Source organism: Chenopodium quinoa, unplaced genomic scaffold (assembly GCF_001683475.1).
Source record: "Chenopodium quinoa cultivar QQ74 unplaced genomic scaffold, ASM168347v1, whole genome shotgun sequence".
NCBI lineage: Eukaryota > Viridiplantae > Streptophyta > Magnoliopsida > Caryophyllales > Amaranthaceae > Chenopodium > Chenopodium quinoa.
Genome location: NW_018743919.1, coordinates 734494 through 758959, shown reverse-complemented (window position 1 = coordinate 758959; position 24466 = coordinate 734494). Strand labels below are relative to the sequence as shown.

The following is a 24466-nucleotide window of genomic DNA, read 5'->3' as shown; positions in this document are numbered from 1 at the left end:
AATATCCATCGCAATAATTTTGACGGAATTAAATTATGCTGAAAATTAGAACTTCCGACGGAATATTCCGTTGAAAAATGTATTCCGACGGAATATTCCGTTGGAAGTTTTAATTTTCGACAGAATTTAATTCCGTTGAAAATTAGTTAATTAAAAAAAAAAACCGAGTTTAGATCTCCTCTTTTTTCGAACCAGAAAGAATAGGGGGAAGAGAGAGAACGACGGAAAGAAAGAGAAAGAGAAAGGGAAAGAGAAAAGGGGGCGAAGTTTCAAGAACCGCCGTTTCCCCCCAACCACCGGCGTCTCATCGCCGCCGCCTTGTGAAAGGGAAAGAATGAGAAAGAATAGGGGAAGAAAGAGAACGACGGAAAGAACGAGAAAGAGAAAGGGAAAGAGAAAAGGGGGCGAAGTTTCAAGAGCCGTCGTTTCCCCGCAACCACCAGCGTCTCACCGCCGCCACCTTGTGGCCCCTAGGCCGCCGCTTGGTAAGTGTAATATATTTTTATTGTTTTTTTTTCGCTAACCCTAACCACCATCACCATTTCTACGGGATCTCCCCTCCTCCTTTGTCGCTGCGACCAGAACCGCCACCACCTCCATCCTCCCGCCATTGTGCAGCCGATAAGACTCGCCCTTTATTTTAAAAAAAAAATTAAAACTGACGGTGCCAACCACCATCTGCAGTGAAAACTAACGCCCCTGACCCTCTATGACGTTTTCCGGGTAGCCACCATCGAATCCTCTTCTACCCTTAGTGAGTTCTTTCTCCCATGTTTTCTAATTCAATTTAAGTTGTTTGATTAATTGCAAACCCTAATTAAGTTTCTAGATGTAATTATTTGTAGGATTAGTAGATTTACTTGGTTTGATTGTCAATAAAAAGTGCAGATCTAGAGGTTAAATTAGTGACATTATAAACCCTAAAATTCTTAGTTTAGTTTATACATGGCATGTTAGTGATTAATTGTATATAGATATATGTTAGTTTATCATTGTTTTTAGTGTAGTGTATTCACGTTTGTTGTATTTTATATATGTTTAAATATGTTGAAATATTTGAAATGAATATGTTGTATTATGATATGTTAGTTTAGTTTGGTTTAATATAATAATGTATCTTAGTTTAGTTTAGTTTAATGTAATGTATGTTAGTTTATTTAGTTAAATATATTTGTTTTATATAATGTTTAATATAATGATTAATAATTGTTTAATATATTTGTTTAGTTTAGTTTAATTATGATATATTTGTTTAATATAATGCATGTGTCCTTTACTTTATATATTTTTAAATGAATCATTTGCATAATCATATGCCTAGATACCCGTTCAAGGCATACACAATAGGAGTATGTCTTGAATAGTCCCCGGTTGGGACTGTCTTTGACTCTTTGTACTTTTATTCTCACTTAGGTGGTGAATATATGTCTTGTTATTGATTCTAGGGAATATCCTGGCTTGTCATTTCTCTAGAATGTCCTCTGGGTACATATTGTAAGTGTATTTAATCGCCTACATCGTGTTCGACTTGGCTTGTGTACATATGATTTTGTCTCTCATGGTAAGTTTGGGGGACAATATTCTTGTTGGCCTGTCATTTTGACCCCTTATAACTTGCCTCCCTCAATGTGTATAAAAAGACAATTCATGTTCATTTGGTTGCTCGTTCCTGGTCCTAAAAACCCTATGCAATAGTTGATAGAAGAGTTGAAACAATTATGGGAAGTTTGCGCAAATACTTGCGATATTTTGAGGAAATAGAATTTTAATCTTCGAGCAGCCATCCTATGGACCGTTAGTGACTTCCCAGCTTAGGTATGTTGTCTGGTTGGACCACAGCTGGTAAGAAGGCTTATCCATATTGCATGGTGAAAAGCAAAGCATTTTGGCTCAAATATGGTGGTAAAGTTTCTTGGTTTGATTGCCACCGCCAATTCCTTTCGACAGATCACCCTTTTTGAAATAGTAGAACTGCATTTTGTAAAAACAAAGTCGAAAAAGGTGCACCTCCACACATCATGTCAGGAGATGAATTGTGGGAATGTGTGAAAGACCTTCCAAAGGCAACAACTGGGCCGGAGGCACTTAAACTTTTCAAAAAAGCCAAAAAAGGGTGGTTTAAGCAAAGCACACTGTGGGAGCTTCCATATTGAAAGCATCTGCTCAGTCGTCACAACTTAGATGTCATGAAAATTGAAAAGATTTTCTTTGATCAGTTAATTCACACTATAATGGATGTGAAAAATCATACATGTGACACGCCATCAGCTCGAAATGACATTGCCAAATATTGTAAACGGCCACAGCTTCATCTTCAGGAGGATGATAGAGGAAAAGAGTTCATGCCAAAGGCTGCATTCGCTCTTGACAAGGCTCAGAGAAAAGTTTTGTGTGAGTGGGTTAAACAGCTGCGGTTTCCTGATGGTTATGCCTCCAGTTTGAGCAGATGCATAGATTTGCAAGCATGTAAGCTACACAGAATGAAAAGACATGACTATCACGTGTTCATGGAGAGGTTGTTGCCCACTGCTTTGAGGGAATTGCTCCTTGGCCATATTTGGAATGCAATTACAGAGATCAGTCAATTCTTCCGCGATTTGTGTTGCTACACAATCACAGTTAGTGACATGGAGCGATTGGAGAAAAATATAGCTGAGATCCTTTGCAAGCTTGAGAAGGTTTTCCCTCATGCATTCTTTAACTCCATGAAGCATTTACCTATTCATTTGCCATATGAGGGCAAGTTATGTGGTCCTGTTCAATATAGATGGATGTATCCCTTCAAAAGGTAAATCAAAGACCCTTCCACATCCTCTTTCTTACACCCAATTCATTGTTATGACCTGTTTATACATTTATATAACTATAATTGCAGGTTCCTCAATCACTTGAAATGAAAAATGGGGAACAAGGCTCGAGTTGAAGGTTCCATATGCAATGCTTATCTCACCAAAGAGATAGCAAACTTCTGCTCTAATTACTTTCAGGTGTCAGTTGACACAAAAACACGAGATCTCGATCGAAATGTGAATGCCGACGTGAAATCCACAGTGGACAACGCTGACTTACCAGATTTGTTCACGGTAAATAGCTGTCGTGTGTCAAATGGGGGTAAAACTCGGTTTTTAGATGGAAAGGAACTCGAGTGTGCTCATTTGTTCGTGTTACGAAACAACGACATTCTTGGTGAATACGAAAGGTATATATGTTTAGGAATGAATTGTTTTCAAAGTTATGAACAATTAAAATGATTGCAATACTGATTTACCTCGTGTCATTGACCTAATAGGAAGTTTGAGGACTACATTCTTAGTACTCAACCTTATCTGCGTAGAGAAGATGTCATGGAGAAATGCGAAGCTGAATTCTCTGATTGGTTTCATCACAAGGTGATAGAAATGTTCTTACTGTGACATAATTATGAATTTTAGATCTTGCACTTCAATTTATTTAATTCATGAATTGTGACGTTTATATTCAAAACGTTAATAGGTGGTTGAACATAAACCAAATTCGGATGTTCTGCGAGCATTGTGCATGAGTCCTTTCAAGCGTGTTCGAACTTGGAGGCAGATTTTTCTCGGTGGATTTAATTCCATACACATTCCCATGGAAAACACAAATCTACGATGAATTATGGTGTGTGTGTGTCAAGTGAGGATAGTGGAGAGTACTTCGGCATTATAGAGGACATAATTGAACTTGTTTACACTGGTCCTGAAAAAGAGTACAAGACTATTTTGTTTAAGTGTAGTTGGATGGATTATGGTAGGGGAATGAACATACATGAACAATACAAGCTTGTCGAAGTAAATCATACTAAGAAATACCCCAAGTATGATCCCTTTGTATCATCTTATCAAGTGACTCAAGTGTACTATGCATCATACCCTAGCCTGAAACGGGGTCGAATTCTATGGTGGGCTGTGTTTAAAACACAAGCAAGGTTAGTGGTTGATGCTCTAGTGGACTTAGAGTTTTTGCATGCACCATCCCCACAAGTAAATGCAACGCTTTGTCCACCAAATGACATTTCAGACTATGACCTAGATGATGATGATGAAGATGATGACAATGACTTTGTTATCTCAAGCGATGAAGATGATGAATCTAGCATTGACTCTAGTGAAAGTGACGAGAATGATGACATCGATGTATTTTTAGATGATAGTAGTGATGATTACAGTAGTGATAGTAGTGATGAGAGTAATGAATAGGAGAATGTGTTAACCTCCTTTAAGAATTAGCTTGTTATTGTAAAATCAAAAGATGACTTCGTCGTACAATGTTTCATTACTTTTTGTATTAAATTTTGTTACGTCGCACTATACTTTTAATTTTTGTAATTATAATAATATCATGTCATGTTACTATCAACTATTTCAGGTTGTCATGGCGGGAGGTAAAAAAGGAGAAACGTCGAAGAAAACAAAAGGGAAGAGGAAAGCTCACGTTGTGTTCTATGACGATGACGAGGAAATGGAGGAAGCGGAGGCACATGATTAGGGTGACACTCAAGAGCCCGCCTTCACCCAAACACAAATTCAGACACAACAACATGGGCAACAGCTTTAGGGGCAACATGGATCGTTGTCTTTTGAGTTGCTGGTATTAGACCCTACTACACTATAGTATGTACATAGATGTAATGAAATGGACTTATATTCTTATTTTCGTAGCATTAACCGATTTATTACTCTAACATACATATTCTATATATTTAATTTTTGTTGATGATCATCTAACATCGTTGTTCCTCATTTAATGTAGGTTTGATGATACTAAGGTGAGGGATAAGTCTCCGGTACGCTAATAGGCTACTATCGAGAGCCTTGGAAGAATTACGAAGAGGTTGATGAAAAAACGAAAGAGCATTGGTGGAACTTGTTCAGCGTATGACATTTTGTACTTACTTAATACATGTATTATTAAGTGTATTGATGGAGTTGAGTATATAACTTTAAAAGTTTGTCATTCACAGAAACAATGCACATAGGCACCTGAGTTGAACGAGCATGTGAAGAAAACCTTCAAATTCAGGTTTGCAAATCGCCTACGTGACATGTTCCACGCAGTCGCACACAAGATAAATGGCGCCAAGCCAGGCTGGCTGAATGAGGAAGTCCACAAGAAGATGATGGACATTGTTGCCACAGATCCGACATATCAGAAGCGATCTGCACAAAACAAGAAGAACAGAGTAGGCGGATCCATGGACAATGTGGTTGAACCAACCCATTATCAGAGTTCTATTTCAGTTGTACAACATGCAAAAAGGATGGTAAGTTTGTTTAATAGGCAAGTAAAATAGAAGTCAATTGTGTATTACTATTTAATGATGGTTTGACATGTTAACTTGATTTGCTGCATGTACATTCAAAGGCGGCGAAGAATCAAGGCCAGCTACCAACTGCTCCTTAGCTTTTCTTGAAGACACACTTCAAGGATGTGCCCGGGAAAGGCTCAGTGCCTTCCAACGCCAAAGCCAAGCAGATTGCGGTAACAACTTCAATATAACTTAGTCTCTAAACTTATTTGATTGATTTCATGAAAATTTGGCAAAGTAGAAATCATTATAGGCGTATTAGGTCCTATATTGATGAAAATGCAACCTAAAACTTACTTAAGTGCTCCTTTTATGTTATTTCAAGGCATATGCACCAATAACTATGTAATATTGACTTTTTATAAGAAAGATTAAGTTCATTTAATAATTAAGAAATGTAGAAAATGGGCAAAGTTAAAGTCATTTAGGCCTCATTTGGTTCTACCTAGATGAAAATGCTTCCTAAAACTTAGTAAGTTTCTCCTTTTATGTGATTTCAAGCCATTGCCACCTATAACTATCTAATATTTACATGGGTGGAGGAAAAATGAGTTTATTTGATAAGAATTGAAGAAATTGGGCAAAGTAGAAGTCATTTAGGCCTTACTTGATTCTATTTTGATGAAAATGCTTCCTAAAACTCACTTAAGTGCTCCTTTTATGTGATTGTAATCCCTATACACCTAAAACTACCTAATATTGACATGTTAGGAGGAAGAATGAGTTCATTTGATAAGAAATAAAGAAAATGGGCAAAGTAGAAGTCATTTAGGCCTTACTTGATTCTATTTTGCTGAAAATGCTTCCTAAAACTTAGTAAATTGCTTCTTTTATGTGATTTCAAGCCATAGCCACCTATAAATATGTGATATTGAGATGTTATAAGAAATAATGAGTTGATTTGCTAAGAAATGAAGTAAATGGGTAAAGTAGAAGTCATTTAGGCCTTATTTGGATGAATGTGGATGAAAATGGTTCCTAAAACTTAGTTAATGTGTATTTTTATGTGATTTAAAGTCATAGACACCCTAAACTACTTAATATTGACATGTTTGGAGGAAGAATGAGTTCATTTGATAAGAAATGAAGAAAATGGGCAAAGTAGAAGTCATTTAAGCCTTACTTGGTTCTATTTTGTTGAAAACGCTTCCTAAAACTTACTTAAGTGCTCTTTTTATGTGATTTCAAGCCATAGCCACCTATGACTATGTAATTTTGTGATATTATGAGAAAGAATGAGTCCAATTGATAAGAAATGTAGAAAATGGGCAAAGTACAAGTCATTTAGGCCTTATTTGGTCCTATTTTGATGAAAATGCTTCTTAAAACTTACTTAAGTGCTCCTTTTATGTGATTTGAAGCCATGGCCACTTATAATTATGTAATATTGACATGTTTTTAGAAAGAATGAGTTCGTTACATAAGAAATGTAGAAAATGGGCAAAGTAAGTGATTTGGGCCTTATTTGGTTGACTTTGGTAGAAAATGCTTCCCAAAAGTTACTTAAGTGCACACATCATGTGATTTAAAGGCATAGCCACCTATTATTATGTAATGTTGACATGTTATGAGAAAGAATGAGTTCATTTTCTTAGACATGTGTAAAATAGGAAAAGTAGGAGGCATTTTGGCTAAATTTGCTTGAATATTTCAGAAATAGACATATAACTTATGTTGTTTGTAGTTTTTTAAACAATATATGTTCGTATGAGGCCTACCAGAAGAAGGTTGAAGAAGCAAGCACTCAAGGGATTCAGAAGAGTCCGAATGAGTTGTACTGGGGGATGGTGGGTGGTCGCGACAAGAAGGGTCGTGTGAAGGGACTTGGCCAAAGTGCAGAGCTGTACTATGGCAACCAGATGGGTCGAGTTTCCAGGTCTTCACAGCAGTACACGCCGTCCGTTGTTTCTCAGATGCAGAATCAAATGCAGCATAGGGTGCAGGCTCTTCGCAATGAAATCCGGAGTGAACTGGAAGTAGAGATGTAAGCCCGATTTGAAGCCCAAATGGCCGAAATAGAGAGGAGAAACTAGGAGAGGTGGGATGAGTTGATGATTTGTTTCCCCAACAACGGCACATGTTCCACCATTCATCCTCAGCATCAAGACCCCAAGGACGACCTGGGTAGTGGCGAAGCAGGCCAGCGTACCCCGCCGATTGTTTAGCATAGCTTTTGTTTTTGTAGTATGCACATATACTTAATTCGGATTATGTTTTATGCCTGCACACAATCTATATATTTTATTTATGTATATAAATATTTCCATAATTCGATCATGAATTTAATTTTATCATGAATCAGGTGCAGGAGGTATAGTTTTTGAATGATGTTAATTAAAAAAAAAACACAAAATTTGTTAAATTAGCAGCAAAATTTCCGACGGAATTGCTGATGCAATTATCCGTCGAAAACAAGAACTTTGCGACGAAAATAAAATTCGTCGGAAGATTGCGACAGAATTGCCCATGCATAAATCCGTCGGAAAAATATAAATTCCAAGGGAACAAATATCCGTCGGAAATTTGCAACGGAAAAATGCATCGCAAATTTGCGACGGAATAGTTATCCCTTGGAAAATTGCTTATCTTCGACGGAATATGTCCGCCGGAAACTGGTTCATTTACAACGGATTATTCCGTTGGAAGAGGTATATAACAACGGAATTAAATCTGTCAGAATTTTGCGACGGAATTTCAATTTAAGTCAATTCTGATTCCGACAAAACAAATTTCGTCGGAAATTCCGTCGAAATATGCTTTTCTGAGGGAATTTCCGTCGAAAAATGTCAAATTTCCTACAAAATGTTTTGTGACAGATGATTCCGACGGAATTCCGCCGGAAAGGTGATTTCCGACAGATTTTCATATGTTTTCGACGAATTTTTTCCATCGAAAATAGGTTGTTTTCTAGTAGTGATAAAACATGCTAAAATAGATATATTTTATTTCAATCGTACAACACGACATAACACGATAGTTTGTAGGGAGTTATTCTTCAAGCTAGTACAGAGTATATAATTAGGGTGACACATAAGGCGGACGGGGTGATGTAGCTAGATTCTTATGAAGTTATGAACCTATCGTTACCCTAAAAAGACATGGTTTTTTTAATATTATATTTTTTGAAAAATGTCAAAAGGAGTACTCGTGTAAAATTATACTCCTAAAACGGGGAAGCAAAAGGTCCCATCTCACCTAATTTTGGAGGTTAAGCCAGCCCAAATTTCCTTTATGTTTAAAGATCAAATTAATTAAAAGTGTCTCCATAATCCAAGCTAGCTGTATGTTCAGGCCCCTGATGATAAACCTAACCTTAATTCTATGCATTAAACCCCTGAAAAGCAGGTTTATCTGATCCCAATCATCAAAACATAATACATTAAACAACATTATATATAAGCCATTAAAAAATAATGTGGATAAACACCATGAAACAACAATGACTATAATAGATAGGAAGTGACTTTTAATACTTGAAATTTGTGCTGGTTAATCTTGTAATAACCCAACATTCAAGCTAAGAGGTCTTGCTCGCTAATGCATATTAATTTGACATATGCGAGATTTCAGTCTGATAGAACACTTTTAAATTCTTAGCCTAGTTGATGATGTAATACCATCTAAAATATATATAATGATACAAAATACGTATATAAAAAATACGAAGTAATAAGATTATGATATATGGAGAAAAGTTGTGGTCAATATAAGTCAGAATAGTGAGGTGGCAATTTATACAACACATCAAACAATATTCAGGAATAATTTTTTGAAGGGTATTATTATAATGATATTGAATCATATCACATTATAATATGCCCCCTCCCTTTGAATACAAGGTACCCATCAATGAGATAATATTAAATAATTAAAGAACCAAAATTAAAAAATTAATTTCCACTCAAAAAGTAAAGATAGATTAGATTATTTTTGTATTAGATGAATTCCCTTTGCTTTGTCTAATCACCCATTTCCCAAATGTCAACCATATTCCGGTATATAAGTACCATATTCCCTAGTGTACCAAAATGGTCCAATATTTTCTACACTTCTCTATTTTTATTAAGTGTCTTATAACTCAATATAAAAAAAAAAAAACTTGTACATCAAACCAAAGTGAAATATTAAGAGAAAGACTATTTGAAGTTGTACAACATGGGAGAAGAGTTCCAAGGCGGTGTTTGTGGCGGCACTTGGTGGAATCCGCCGCATAATATATTCTCTAGTGGATTATCAACACCGTGCTCGGTTGCTCAGCTTAGTGGCGGCAGCTTTGACGTGGGCAGCTTTGGGTGGCCTAATGAAGTAGTTGTAAAGGGCAGCAATAATAAGTCTAGTAACAATAATTCGGTTTTTGACAACTTAATATTTCCTGATCAAATCGATTCTTCCCTTGATATTTTAGGCTTTGGCCTTTCACCCACTTCTTCAACTACTGACTGGAATAATCATCACAATTTGCTGTAAGTATTTTCATACATGAATTATTTTATGTACAAAAAATTGCGATATAATTGAACTTGCTAATAATTATTATTTGTTGATTTGTTATGCAGTTGTGACAATAATGGAAGCAACGAGGCAAACTTTGATTCAATGTTACAAGATAATATGAATAGTTCAAGATTATGTAATTCCTATGAAATGGGAGTAAATTCACCAAATATTATGAATTCAACCAACTTTTCTAACAACACCCAAGATGCATCACCACCCTTGGCTTTGACAGCATCTAGCAATAGCTCCGGTGACTCGAGTACAATCACCTGCGACGGCAGCCTCGCTACGAGCTTTCCGATGAACTCTTCAGCTTCATACTTTATCCAATCTTTGTTTGATGATTCTGATGAATCTCATCATCAAGTACCTCAACCACAATTCATATCTCATCATCATCATAATCAGTTTATCAACTCATCAAATAATTATGGTTCTTTGGATTCAAGTAATGAAATTATGTCATCTAATTCTTGGGTTAAAACTAGTCCTAACAACACTCCTACTCTTCCTTCTCCTCAAATACCTTTACTACAAAGTAACAAGATCGATGGAGGGATGAACGCGTCGTTGATCAATGATCAAGGACAAGTGTTTAGTGGTCAATACTCTCCTACAACTCTTAGTAGCATCCGAGCTAGCTTGTTGAATTCCTTACAATCACGAGCTCGAGGCCCTTCTTCTTTCAACCACAAATCACACTCTTCTAATACCCTTCATGCTAACAAGGTAATTTACACGTCTATTACATTTGATATACGCACTTACATACATACATACTATACAGTCTCGAGAGAAGGCGCCCCTTGATTTGCTTCATCCTTACATCTTTCAAAAAAAAAAATACAAGTAATAATTTTGTGGTCTATGTGTTATTGTGCTATATATGTGATACTAGGGTTTATACATGTATGTTCTTGACCTTAACGTTTATTTTGGTATAAATTTGTTTTAGGGTAATAGTGAGGAACATCGTCGTGAGTCTAAGAACAATACTAGTAACAACGATCAACCACAAGCTAAGAGGCCGCGAATTGAGACTCCATCTCCCTTGCCAACATTTAAGGTACATACATGTACCAAGTATATTAATTAATACAATTTTCCATTGAATTACTTGTTTATTTTTCAATTTTCCTACACATAATACATATAGTTTAAGGTACTTAATTTGTTATTGTTTGATCGGCAGGTTCGTAAGGAGAAGCTAGGGGATCGGATAACAGCTCTCCAACAACTAGTTTCGCCTTTTGGGAAGGTATACTAGCTTTATAACATGATTATGATTTTACTAGCTTCTTTTTTGGGGTAGAAAAGAAATCTTTATTCTTAATTCTTATGTATGATTCCACAATAAGTTATTAAAAAAAAAAAAAAGTCATTTATTCTAATTAGATGAAATTATGATCCTTGTTTTGTAGACTGATACTGCATCGGTTCTACACGAAGCAATCGAATACATCAAGTTTCTCCATGATCAAGTTAACGTAAGTTCTTTATATATTTATTTCTTAAAAAATGGACTAATTATGTATAGTTTATTTATATAGTGATTATTAGTTAATCAATGTATAATTTTTCTATGATTTTCAGGTTTTAAGCACTCCATATTTGAAAAATGGAACTGCAATGCAACAAAAGGTAACAAACAAAACCTAGTTGTTTGTTTATGTTTAATTTAACGTAATAATATTGTTTAGTTAATTACATAAAGATCTAAAAGTATATAGATTATAAATTGATTATTAGGAGAAAAAATGGCTAGATCGAGATAGAATAGGAGGGCGGTATTTATATGTTTGCGCAAAAAATATGGTATTGTTCATCATTAAATATGGTATTATCATATTCATAGACTAGTAATTTAGATTATAAATTAATTTAACCTAATAATTGTTTATCATTAAATGTGGTATTATTATAGTTATAGACTAGTTATATATAACAATCCAATTAGAATAGATCAAAGTAGGGTTCAACTAGTTTAGTTGAAAATAATATATGGAGAATTATATACTCAAGGTTGCAAATATACTGAGTATTATATATGTATCTATCATATGTCTTTTAGCATGGCATGATCCTGAAACTAATAATATTGTTCCCGTAGATTAATAATAATTTTGAAATCCACTTCATTAATTGTACTTTGTAAATCTTCATCATAGCCTCAAAAGAGGGGAAAAAAAAAAGAGATTGTTCATGGATTAAGATTATTAAAAAAAAAAAACTTTAGTTTTGATTAGTCAATAAGGCTCTATAATGTAAACTAATGATCACGTTTTTAAAGTTATCATGAGAATTAAAATTTGAACTAAGAATAAGATGTTAAGGTCTAAAATTCGAATCACGTCATCTATTCACCCCAATATTTTTCTTAATTTATATCGGTTGTCACTTAATATATCAGTATACCATACCATTACTTATCTACTGAACAGTAAAATTCAAGGTATTAATATTAAAACAAGGCAATGCAAAAACTAAACTCAGTTAATTTGTGTGCATGACCTTTTCGCTTGTGTTGGTTTTTGAAAGATAAAATGAGTAAGTTTAATACCGTAGTTTATTTCAAAATACTAGCAAAACTTTTCAAATTCGAATTGATAACATGAGAAAATTGTACCCCTTTTTTTCAAATTTCTTTTCTTCTTTTTGTTGAATTAGTAAGGTAAACTTGAAGTGAATAAGGGTACAAAAATCATCATCAAAATGGACCCATGAAACTTCATTCATAAATAAAGTTGAAGAATGTTAATTATAGTGACTTGAAATCCAAATCTTGGACCAATATTAATTAACTTTTCGTTACATTATATCATGATTTTGTATGAAGAATCAAATAGTTCATTTGAATTATGGATTGATTGCTGTGTTAATCTTGCAGGAGAGTGACAAATTGAAGGATAATGAAGATTCAAATCAAGATTTAAGAAGTAGAGGCTTATGTCTTGTACCTATTTCAAGCACCTACCCAGTTGCCCAAGAGACCCCAGTCGATTTTTGGACACCTACATTCGGAGGAACGACAACATTCATGTAGCTTATGGTACATAGGTGCTGATGAACTCGATACCCTTTTCAACCACAATTGTCCAAAACCTAATACGTATATAAACTCAATGTCTCTGTCTAGAATTACTTGTTACATAAATTGTTCAAATCATACTAATAGCGTCACAATTAATGCTAGACGGAGGGAGTAAAATATAAACCCATACTCGAACCGATAAAAAGGACCATATATTTTTATGGTATGGTATGGCAGCTGCCACCACATATTGCTTTAGGTTGAACAATTCTTGGATCAAAGTATGTGGTAAAGTGGAAAAAAAAAAGGAAAAAAAAAGAGGGGAAATAAAAAAAAGGAATGGACCCTTCCAAAAGATATGACAGACAAATGTTGGTCCACTATTACAGGAATAATGATGTAGTAGGGCACAACAAAATAGTCAGGGACAATTGTGGTTTTTCATTTATTTTATTTTTTTTAACGTTTGATTAATGAAGTATTTGTTGTAATAATAGAAGGGTTAGGAGCAGGAACAAGTGCTAAATTTAGCTGGAACTTTTTTTAGATTATTAATTAGAGTTTTTAGGGTGAAAAGATTATTGTACGTTGTTAATTAGAGATTAGGCTAAATTTAGCATATAATATGTTCCTGCTTCATGCTATATTCATGTATGTAACACAAGCCCCCACCCCCCGGCCATTTTTTTTTGCAAACTGGGAAAGAGAAAAAAAAAAAAACAAGTTATTTTGTTTGGATTGTTTTGTAAAATTAGTTAATGTTTAATGATTGTTTGTTGGATCACCTCCCTGACTAGATTCTCGCATAAACTATCGTCATATAACCGGATTAGTTTATCCAATATAAACATAACTATCGATTCCAAAAGACAAATAATTAATTAATAGCTAGCCACGTGCGTTTGTTTAATATACCATTGTAAAGATGATAATCTTTAAGTACACTACAAGATATTAAAATATTCATATACAAAACATCAGCTATATATAAAAAATTTGTGTCATATATTCATTTATCATGATCCCTAAATTCAAATTCTTATGATTTAATTTTATGCAGATATGTTTGTTTGGAGTTTTATTGTGATGTCATACTTATATGGATTCTATTTTCGTCCTGATATTAGGGGAATTTTTTACGATGAATGATAAGCTACTAACATCGAGTTAATTTTAAATTAGTACTACTCAAAATTTCACGTGTCAGCAAACTATACTTAATTAAAAAATTGCTTGATCAATAACAATTGGAGAGCTTACATGTGATTTACACTTCTTCGATTTGTTATATATACTTGGTATACTTCCTCTATTCAAAATTAGTTAACTCACGTTTAATATAGAATATATGGATATGATCGATATGATATTACTAAACAATCATATGCACGCGTTAAATTTACAAGTAGTATGTAGTTGTGTTTAGGAATGATTATAGGCCTACCCTACTTGCGAGCTACTCGAATTAGGCTTTGTTAAAACTTGAGTCGATAATATCTTTCTTACACCACTTGTTCTTCATATATATCTCAACATGCATGCTCCACCTACAAATTTAAGCATGAAAACAATGAGTACTCGAGTTAAGCATCACAAAAATAGTAATGGTAAATATTTAATAATTAGCATCTTGAACCACATAACAATCCAACGAAAAGCTTTTAATTTGTCATGTAGTAACAAGGCATGGATTGAAGTAATACACTTCTTATTACTAGCTTTGTTAGTTGTTACCTTACATTAAATAAATAATTTGTTTAGAAAAGGGTATTTAGCGGGCCACCTCATGCGATATTTAACTAATCACACAAATTGTTCTAGTACCTTTATACTGATATTATTGTAAACAGAATTATTATCATAGAACAGACTCACCTTGATTGGAAGATATGGTAACGTACCATATATTAACTTTTAACATGTTACTTAACCTTTTGCTTAAACACATAAGAAAAAAAAAGCCTCATGTATTAAATAATGTGTATAATTCAAACGTTACATGTTTAAAGCCAAGAGATATCACATTAATTAGCTTAGAGTATAAAAGGGCACACTTAATTAAGTTTTAAAGTGTCATGCGATAATAGTTAACCGGTCAAGTGCCTTTATTGGTCTAGACAAGACAATTCAAAGAGATAAAAAACCTTATTTGCCATAGGCATATAATAATTATTTTTTTACACTTATTTTTTTTTTTTAACAAGGTGTGTTCAAGGTGTGCTTAACCACAAGACCTTAGCTTATCTCGCCATCAAGTGATGACATTGAAAGGTGCGGAAGAGTTAAATAATCCAATGGGAGCAAAATATAATTTAATCAATTTGCAATGGTACACAACATTGCACTTGTTGCTTTTTTCCTAATGTGCATGCAATTAAAGCCCCTTTCCTCTCAGCTAGTTGATGAACAATTTCAATGAGTAATTTGACAAACAAAGTAATAAACACTATATTACTAATTAAAGAAGGCTTGATTTAGAAGAAAACAACTAAAATGACATGAATAAAAGTAGCTCTTTAATAGTTGAAAAGCAATCATATTATTGACTAGTATATTCTCTTTGGCTAGCTCATGCATACTTTATGTTTTTTCATATCTCTATAATCAATCAAAGCTTCCATCCTTTCAAATTGATGCATTGCTAGACATAAAAAGACGACATATCTTTACCAAATTCGTTAATAAAGAATAAGGATAGGTACCTCTTATATAGCCCTTGAGTGCCCCCAAATCAAAGTCAATTCAATTCCTATTTTTCAATTTTTTTTTTTTTTTTTTACTTACTAGGGTTAACAAAATGTAAAGCTTCTAAGGCATCATTGTGATGTTACTAAAGATTGTATAAACTTTAATAATGAAAGAGTAAACCTTTGAATTCCTTTATTAAAAAAATCTTTTTATTAGGACCGCTTTTTCTTTTTATGGCTTATCAAAGGCAAATCTTTGTTTCTCTTCATTTAGAAGTTTTTTTATTTTATTTTATTTTATTTTTTATTTTTTATTTTATCAAAAGGGTATTTTCTTTTTAGAACTTCCTTGTAAATTTAATTTTAGTTTCCTGTAGGCATTTTTAAATAAAACTTAATAAAGTGACGCCTATGGATGGGATACGTGTATCTAAAGAAAGTACCGTGTTCTCTCAATTATCAGGCTACCAGCCTCCGATTTATCTTTGTACTATTTTTTTTTAATCCTATTTGACTTTTCACGATATTTTAAGACACGTAAAAAATTATAAAAATTTGTTATTAAGAAAATATGCAATGATATGAGACGAATCCCACATAACTATGTTATTTCTTATAGATTAACGGGATATATGGTCAAAGTTTTAAAGTTTGGCCCATATACTGGCAATAAATGGGAAAAAGGGCTGGCAATCCCTGACCCAACCCGATAGCACGACCCGAACTTGACCCAAAGTTACTGAGAGAAACCCGAACCCGACCCGACCCGAACCCGAACAACTCGAATTCGACCCGATTTGACCCAAATTTCATATTTCGTAATAATATTAACTTTTAAACAATTTTTGATAGTTTTTAAGCATAACCCGAAATCGACTCGAAATCTGACCCGAACCCGACCTGTTGACTCGAATTCCCACCCCTAAAAGGAAAAATACACTTTAATAATCCCAACTTTGCTCAATGCACTTTAAATAATCCCAACTTTTGATTATTTTGCAATAATCCCAACATTCGTTTGCGTTTTCTTTCTACAATCCGGATTACCGGTTACCTGAAGAAAGAGTTAAAAAAAAAATTAAACAAATTATTTGACACATGTTACATTTTAATTTGTTCAAAAAATTAAAAAAAAAAACAAAAAACAAAAAACAAAGACCACCAGCCACCAAATGCTGGTGGCCTTCCTTCCCCAACCGGCAAACCCGAACCCCAAACCACCCTACTAGATCCCTCAACCCTACTTTTTAGAACTCCCTCTCAGAAACCTTCCCCTCACCCCTTTTGTTTGCATTTTCCGACACATGGAGGACAGAGAAAGTTAGGAATTTGCGTTTTTGGTGGCTTCGGGGGTGAAGAAGGTGAATTCAAGGGCAAGGGATGGTGTTTCAGGTGGTTTTGGGGGTGGGGACATAGGAGGGGGGACGGTTTTAGGGACGGGGCTTTGGTTATGGGTGGTTTCAGGGTTATGGGTTTTGGCTATAGCTGGTTTACGGGGTATGGAGAGGGAGAGGGGCTGGTTTACGGGGTAGGGGGAGGGAGAGGGCCGGGCCGGTTTTGCGAGGGTGAGGCGGTTTGGGGGGAGGTTTTGGGGGATGAGTCTAGGGACGTGGTGGTTCAGTTGGAGGCTGGTTTTTTTTTTCTTTTTTCTTATTGATTTTTTTTAATTTTTTTTGGGACCACTTATGACTTGACATGTGGCAAATTAATTACAATAATAGGTTGTTGACTTTTGTTGACCGATTTGGGATTGTTAGAAGAAAACGAAGATAAAAGTTGAGATTATTGCAGAATAATCAAAAGTTGGGATCATTCAAAGTAAATTGAGCAAAGTTGGGATTATTAAAGTGTATTTTTCATGGAAAAAAGTACGGACCGAGAGATTATAAGATAAAGTACGATTAGCTCTAATTAAATGAAAACTATCCTAATCTTGATGTATTATACATTTATAACTTTACCCCCCAAAATGATTCTAGTCTCGGATTAAGAAAATTTAAGTAAAATAATACAGTATAAAACAAAGTGAAAAAAGAAGATGTTACTTTAAAGGGTAATGCTATATGCAACCCTTAGGGCTGCATATAAGCATTTAATATACTTCCTTTTTTAGTATTAAGTAGGAAATTTATCGACAATTTACGAATAAATCGGTGTAATAAATGTTTATTTATTGTCTATTCTTTCCACTTTTAGTTTCTTATACGCAGTTTTTAAGGTTGCATGTATATTTTTCCTATTTTAAAAAGTTTTCTTGTCTTTTGTGTTTTGTCCCTAATGCTTTGCCATTTTTAACATTTGGGATGATGCGATACTAATGTATGTATTGCGTCATATACAACACGCACTACTACAATGTACTTCGTAGAATATAATGCTTATTGATTTGGTACAATAGCAAAGCTACAAAAACATGTGACTATCTTGTACAACAACAAATTACAAAAAGATGCAATACCTGAAAGTCCACACAATCACCTAACATTACAAGGTAATTGAGCCAAAATCCACCACATTTACAACACGCTAAAAATTGCATGTAGTCCGAGGCAAGGTCGTTTTTTTTTTCCTCTCTCTCTTTTTAGAGGGTTCCGAATCAGTTATAAGGGCACTATAAATTATAAATAGGGAAGAGGTTTTTATTTCAAACATGTGACTTCGTACACAAGCTCTCAAATATTATCATTGGGTCGAAATCAAATTATTGTTACTCACTTTTTTTTTCTTTTTTTTTTTTACGTACAACAATTACGTTTTAAGGAATTTTAAGCGTTTTAGTTATGAATTAGTGGGATTTGTTGTGAAATAAAAACATTATTGATAAAATAAAGTGGGAAAATAATATACTTCGTATTTAAAGTAAGTAATGTAAGAGGATCGGAAGGAAATAACAAATGGGTAGGAGTGAGGATTATATGTGAAGAAAGATGTATAAAAATGTGTAGAGAATTTCATTTTTAAAATTGTTGCACTTAAAAAATGTTCATTTTTTTTATTAAAAAAAAGGTTGCACTTAATATAAAAAACAAAAAAAGCACACACAAACTTAATCAAAAATCTACTTCGTGTAGAAAAATTGAACATGAAACTTAAATAGAAGTTAACTTGGTGGACCCTTAAAAATCCCTTCTACAAGTTCATTAGAGATTTAGATTGGTGGAAATTGGAAAGAAACTTCTTTAGTTATATAGTGATTATAGTCCAATTTGTTAAGGAGAAAATCTACTCCATCGAAAGACCTAGTCAAGTGATTTTTCAAACCTACATATATGTATATTTTTTAATCCAATTTTCTTAATGGAAAAGGATAAGGAGAAAATCATCAACATTGTGACAAATTTTCTTTAGGCTTGTAAATGTCTCGAATGGAAAAATCATACCATGTCTAGTCTCGGTTTCTTGTTCTTATCCTTGAAATGATTACCCAAATTACGCTCCTATTATTAATAGACTAGGTCTAGAATGATATGTCTGTCCATAATTCCTTATTCACCTACAATAGGAAATTGGCCCTTAATTCTTTTCAAAGCTTCCTTATACTTTTTTATTAAGTAAAACATTATACTGCCCCCATTTATTTTATTTGTAACAAATGAATTTTTTTATGTTTCATATAAAATACCCCTTTGTTCCAAATAAAAGAAACAGAGAAAATAATTATATTGTAAGAAAAGCCTTTTTCAAATATGGACCTTAAACTTGAACCAAAAATCAAATCAAGTCAAATGAGTGCTAATATACGAGTTTATAGTGTGGATCTCCTGTATAGCCCATGATCCATACATAGACCTTTAATCCTTTATGTGTTATGTGTATTGCTGCTACTTGCTAACTTCTATGCTGAGTTTGAGCTTGACTCTTTTTAAATTACTACTCCGTACGTAGATTCTCATTTCTAAAACATGGTACAAGTTTGAGACGAATTGAGTACTTTTATATTAATTTGCCATTTTCATAGCATAGCTTGATCATAGCTCGATCTAGCAAGTAGTAAAAATTTGAGACGAAGAGAGTACTCTTTGTATTTTCATCCTTCCGATTAATATCTCGATCTTCGCGAGACTTGACTAGTGACTAAGATAGGTGTTACAGCTTACTATCTTTAGTTCTTAAAGTCAAAAATCAGAAACTAGGGAATTTAATAATTTATAAATGACTTTTGATTCGTTTCCTCTTGCATTCATATACAGATGATCAAATGTATTGTCCTTCAGATTAAGGGTACTGTCCAAATTTCGCCCCTGTTAGGTTGCCTAACGGTTAATCAATTAACCAGATTTGTTTAAAGGAGATGGGAAGCCATGCATACATCTTTAAAGAGGGTTCAGAGGGATGAATATCAACCTTAATGTGGCTAAACTAGTTGAAAGTCAAATAACTAGTTTTCAATACAATCTGTAAATGTTAACAGGTCCAAACTATGAGAGGTAATAATATGCTCCAATCTACAGGCATGAGTCATAAGCACAACCATGAGAGCGACGGTTAGGAGAAGTACAGTTGAGACAATCATCGATCTCCTCAAACCCGTGTATGGTTTGTGTTCTTGTTTTAAGGGGACTCAAGGCTCTTGCTGACTACTGACTTCAACTACGGAGTAGACAATTATACAATGTCATTTAGTTGCAGATCTTTAAGCATCATGTTGTCCAAAATCACTTCAAAATCATAGAAACCAAGTTAGGTTTTTCAAAATCACTTCAAAATCATAGAAACCAAGTTAGGTTTTTCATCAGACCTACGAGGTCGTTATACATCAGACCTAACGTGGACATTAAGCATCAAACGAATGTAATCAATCTAAATGGGCACCCGACTGACAGAACTCCTGATATCGATTGTTGTTCGACAACACTGTGCATACTTCTACTTGTAGATCTCTGCTCCCTTTATTTTAATTTGTTTTTTTGGGTGTAGAAGTAAAAAATTCCAATATTATAAAGATAGAAAGGGGGAAATTAGATAAGAATGTAAACCTGTCAAAGAAATTGTTGAGTACCAATTAAGGCAATCACACCAATTATTGAGTTCGAATTTTAATACATTTATATACCTTTGGCTGAGCGAATTTCTTACAACACATTCAAACAAATCAAGGATCCAAATACAAACATATTTGACAAAGCAAGCAATTGACGAAATTGAAGAGCATACTTTATATGACAAAAAACAATATGCAGGTATCTACTAGTAAAAAGTTGTATTTTAGACAGAATGAAGTATTTCAAGCAGAACCCTTGAGCTTTTTTGCAATGATGGCGAAGTATTTGCCCTGGTGGAAAGCTTGCTCGAGTTCAAGCTCAGAAGGCTGTCTCGATCCATCACCTGCAAAAGTTCCCGCCCCATAGGGTGTTCCTCCTTTGACCTTCTCCATCTCAAACATACCTGCTCCAAATGTGTAGCCGATGGGCACAAAGATCATTCCATGGTGGGTGAGTTGGGTGATGGCTGTCAAGCTGCATAAATCCACAAATTAGCAGAAGTTTACTCTCCATTAGTCCATTATGCTTAATTATGCATAACAATTTGCATCCCAGTATCCCACCAAGAAAAAATTTATAAAAGCATGGGAAACAAACTAGTGACTAGTCACTATAGTAAAACAAGAATTTTTCTTCTAAAAGATAGCCCTTCTCTACATGCATTAGATTGCAAAATGCAAATTTCAGATAATATTTTCTTTCAAAAAAAAAAATCCATTTTATTATATATGCATCAACAGCTCAGTATCCTAATATTCCTAAACCCTTTCAAAAGAGGAATGGATCAAGTAATAATTGGAAACAAGAAGGCAGAAAACCTCAAGCAAAGAGAAACTCACGGGGTAGTTTCTTGTCCACCACCTTGAGATCCTGTACTGTAAAAGATGCCTGCAGGTTTCCCAGCAAGTTGTTGTGTTCTCCAGAGTCCTCCAGTGGCATCCATGAATGCTTTAAATTGAGCAGCCATCATACCAAATCTAGTTGGGAAACCGAAAAGAAACCCGTCTGCCTCAGCAAGTTCGTTAGGTGTGATGATTGGGACATCAGTTTTTGGGGGTGCACTCATTTTTGCTAGCACATCCTCAGATAGTGTTTCAGGAACCTTCACAAATAACCAAGAACCTTTAATAATTCTAATTATTCCCGCAAGTAATGTAATCAAGGATACAAACTCCCAAGTATTTGCGTAGCATGCAATTTTAATAACACACACCTGCCAGAGTTTCGCTTCAACTCCTTCAACAGATGCAGCTCCTTTCAGTATCTCCTCTGCTAACTTCTCAACATGTCCATACATTGAGTAGTAACTGCACCAGACTTATTTGTATCAATTCCCACACATAAGATAAAGTTGATTGTATCATGCCTAATCATAACAAACCCAGACAGGAGCAGGGCTATCATGCAACCTACAAACTTAACAGTCCATGGTATGCTTCCATGAAAGACAATTATAAAAGACACTTGTAAGTTTAAGTCAGAAAAGCCAGATTGCTAAAAGGAAAAATTATAAATAATCCAAGTATGGCATAACAAAATAATCCAATAATTTCATAACAAAATTTGATGGATTATGGAATAGGGCTCTAGCCATTACTGTCATACTAGACACATGCAAGTGTGTACAATCCGTAAAACTAGAAAAAGGAAGCGATGAACTCGTCAGTAAAATCTTTTAGCCACTAACTAAAAAAAGGAAAATTAATGCCACATCCAGCTGAATGTATTGAATTTCAAAAGGTGTAGGTATCATACTCTGACAAACTAATGCTTTAAGATGGCAACCATAGAAGTAATTAAGCAGAGCTTTCTCATCGCAAAATTTCAAAATATTTGACCAAATGTCAAAACATTTGACAAACGGTAGACGATAGTCATATCTCTCCAACAAAATTTCGCTCTCATTAGAACACATACAGCTAATGCAGAGACTACAAGTGTTCTTCAATTTTCCAGTACATCATAATACTGCTACAGTTCCTCTTTACATTATGAAAAAGCATATCAATCTTCCTAAGGTTTAGTTAGGTAATCATTCAGTGGAAGAATATAAAACTAAATTTCCCAAGATAAGAGCATGGAAAACCAAAGAACGATAAACGAATAACAAATTCTAGAAACACTGGTCCACAAAGGGAGTAAAGTCAAAAGATAACAAAAGGAAGATAGCAACAGCCCACTTTGTAACTAACAATGTAGCTTTGCCACCATGCCTCCAAAAAGCTACTTTCTCAAACCAAATCACATTATTGATGCTTATTATCAGTTACTTCCGAACAAGAGAGGCGTAAAATAGACAACTAGTACCTAAGTACCCAAAAAGAATGAAATTGTAAAAGAGATTAACTTGTAACTTTCAGTAAGCCATTCAACTCTTTATTTCCACTCAGACTACCAACAATCAAAGGTAGAAGAGATACGGACTTCACATAGCGCGCACGCACACACACACACTTGCTTCATATTATCAAACCATATGTAAATCAAACAAATACATCACAAGACAATGTTAATTCCTCGAGTCTAGGAAGAGAAAATTGCTCATGTTCTTCCAATTAACAATATGAAGAAGACATACACATTCAACAAGTTAGCAACAAGCCAACAAGGGGACACATGATCCGAGTTTGAGTAACATAGACAGTTATATAGCTCTCATTAAGCTTATATTGAAGACACAAATCCAAGTTTGAGTGACACAATTTGGAGGATTTTATACAAAATAAACATACAATTGAATTTAAGAAAATCAGCTATATAACTAAGGTTCATTCAGCAAAACTATAAAGTTTTATCATTCTATTAAAAGCAGATTCTAACCACATAAATCAGCAAACATGACTCAACAAATCAAGGATATTTCAACAACCCCAAGTCAATGTAATCATTTACATTATTATAGAAGTATATGTTGCTAGATGAAATAAGGCATTCATTTTTGCGAGCTCCACCCATCCAAGAAAAATAAATAGATCGACTGAATTAAAGGGAAAATATCAACCAATATATTACTAATGGGAAACAGTTAACCATGAATTTAAACAGATATTAACCATAAAAAACCTACTGAGTTCCATAATAATTAAAATTAAAAGAACAGAAAAATTAAACATCATGAAAATGAATTGGGAAATAAATAAATTTCAAGCATTGATGAACTGCTCATCACAAGTTAACCCAGAAATTTAAATTCTCCGGGTGATAACCAAAACCCGAGATCGAATTCCATTCAAATTAATGGTACCCATACCAACAATAAAAATCACAATCCAATATAAAAAAAAAAAAAAAACAACATTATAAAAATGCAATAAATATCAATGACATTATACAACAAATTAATTAATTAAAAGAAAAGGGCAAAAGACACAAAGAATGAGAAATTACACGATGTAGATTTTGGCCGCCATTAGAGAGAAGCAAAATCAGGGTGTCTCTGCAACTGCTGTCGAAGAAGAATAATGGAATTAGAAATTAGTAGAATAGTTGGGAGAAAGGAAGAATGTATTAATTAATAGAAATGATTTGGAATGTTGAGGATAAATGGTGTATTTATAAATGATTAAATTGTGTTTAGGTACAGTACTTCTGAAAACCTGACATATAGGATGATTTTACCTCACCTACTTCTTCTATTCGATTCTTCAGCAGTCTTTCTTTTTCAAACGTATTTCTTGACGCGTCCTGGTTTTGGCCACGGGGCTTTAGGGAAAAGGGTACATATTACAGATACCATATACGTATCCGGATGCACCTAAAGGTTAAAGCGTTATGTTTATCCAAAGTCACATTTTATTTCATGTGGAAGTTGAAATTCTAGACGTATTTGGGTACACAAAAAAGGTTTTGAGAAATAAAATAATGATATGATATGTGACATATTTTACTACTATACTCTTTTCTAAGACTGAATAATGGCGAGAATATTAAAATGTTCGGCTTT

The 24466-nt window shown here is 34.1% G+C and overlaps 2 protein-coding genes across 4 annotated transcripts; one reads left to right on the top strand and one right to left on the bottom strand.

Annotated features, from left to right (window-relative positions):
- The first annotated feature begins 9299 nt into the window (after positions 1–9299).
- On the top strand, positions 9300–13478 carry LOC110687241 (transcription factor bHLH123-like). Its single transcript, XM_021863861.1, has 7 exons — positions 9300–9789; positions 9883–10552; positions 10779–10889; positions 11016–11081; positions 11245–11310; positions 11417–11464; positions 12711–13478. The coding sequence occupies exons 1-7, from the start codon at positions 9482–9484 to the stop codon at positions 12864–12866; spliced, it is 1425 nt and encodes a 474-aa protein (XP_021719553.1). The 5' UTR covers positions 9300–9481; the 3' UTR covers positions 12867–13478.
- Positions 13479–20520: 7042 nt separating this feature from the next.
- Positions 20521–24223, bottom strand: LOC110687240 (probable NAD(P)H dehydrogenase (quinone) FQR1-like 1). 3 transcript variants are annotated; one of them, XM_021863858.1, is made up of 5 exons: positions 24142–24223; positions 23911–23965; positions 21737–21830; positions 21363–21625; positions 20766–20997 (listed from the first exon to the last, which is right to left on the bottom strand). In XM_021863858.1, the coding sequence occupies exons 2-5, from the start codon at positions 23931–23933 to the stop codon at positions 20766–20768; spliced, it is 612 nt and encodes a 203-aa protein (XP_021719550.1). In that variant the 5' UTR covers positions 23934–23965; positions 24142–24223. The 3 variants fall into 3 exon arrangements, with proteins under 3 accessions (XP_021719552.1, XP_021719550.1, XP_021719551.1); XM_021863859.1 differs by having other exon boundaries at positions 24147–24165; XM_021863860.1 differs by lacking the exon at positions 24142–24223 and having other exon boundaries at positions 20521–20997; positions 23911–24100.
- Between the last annotated feature and the right edge of the window lie 243 nt (positions 24224–24466).

Coding starts and splice junctions, on each gene's coding strand:
- LOC110687241 (XM_021863861.1), top strand. CDS start 9,482: ATGGGAGAAGAGTTCCAAGGCGGTGTTTGTGGCGGCACTTGGTGGAAT. Junction 10,553..10,778: donor ATACCCTTCATGCTAACAAG/GTAATTTACACG, acceptor AATTTGTTTTAG/GGTAATAGTGAGGAACATCG. Junction 10,890..11,015: donor CTCCCTTGCCAACATTTAAG/GTACATACATGT, acceptor TTTGATCGGCAG/GTTCGTAAGGAGAAGCTAGG.
- LOC110687240 (XM_021863858.1), bottom strand. CDS start 23,933: ATGGCGGCCAAAATCTACATCGT. Junction 21,626..21,736: donor TTGAAGCGAAACTCTGGCAG/GTGTGTGTTATT, acceptor TTATTTGTGAAG/GTTCCTGAAACACTATCTGA. Junction 20,998..21,362: donor GGTGGACAAGAAACTACCCC/GTGAGTTTCTCT, acceptor GGATTTATGCAG/CTTGACAGCCATCACCCAAC.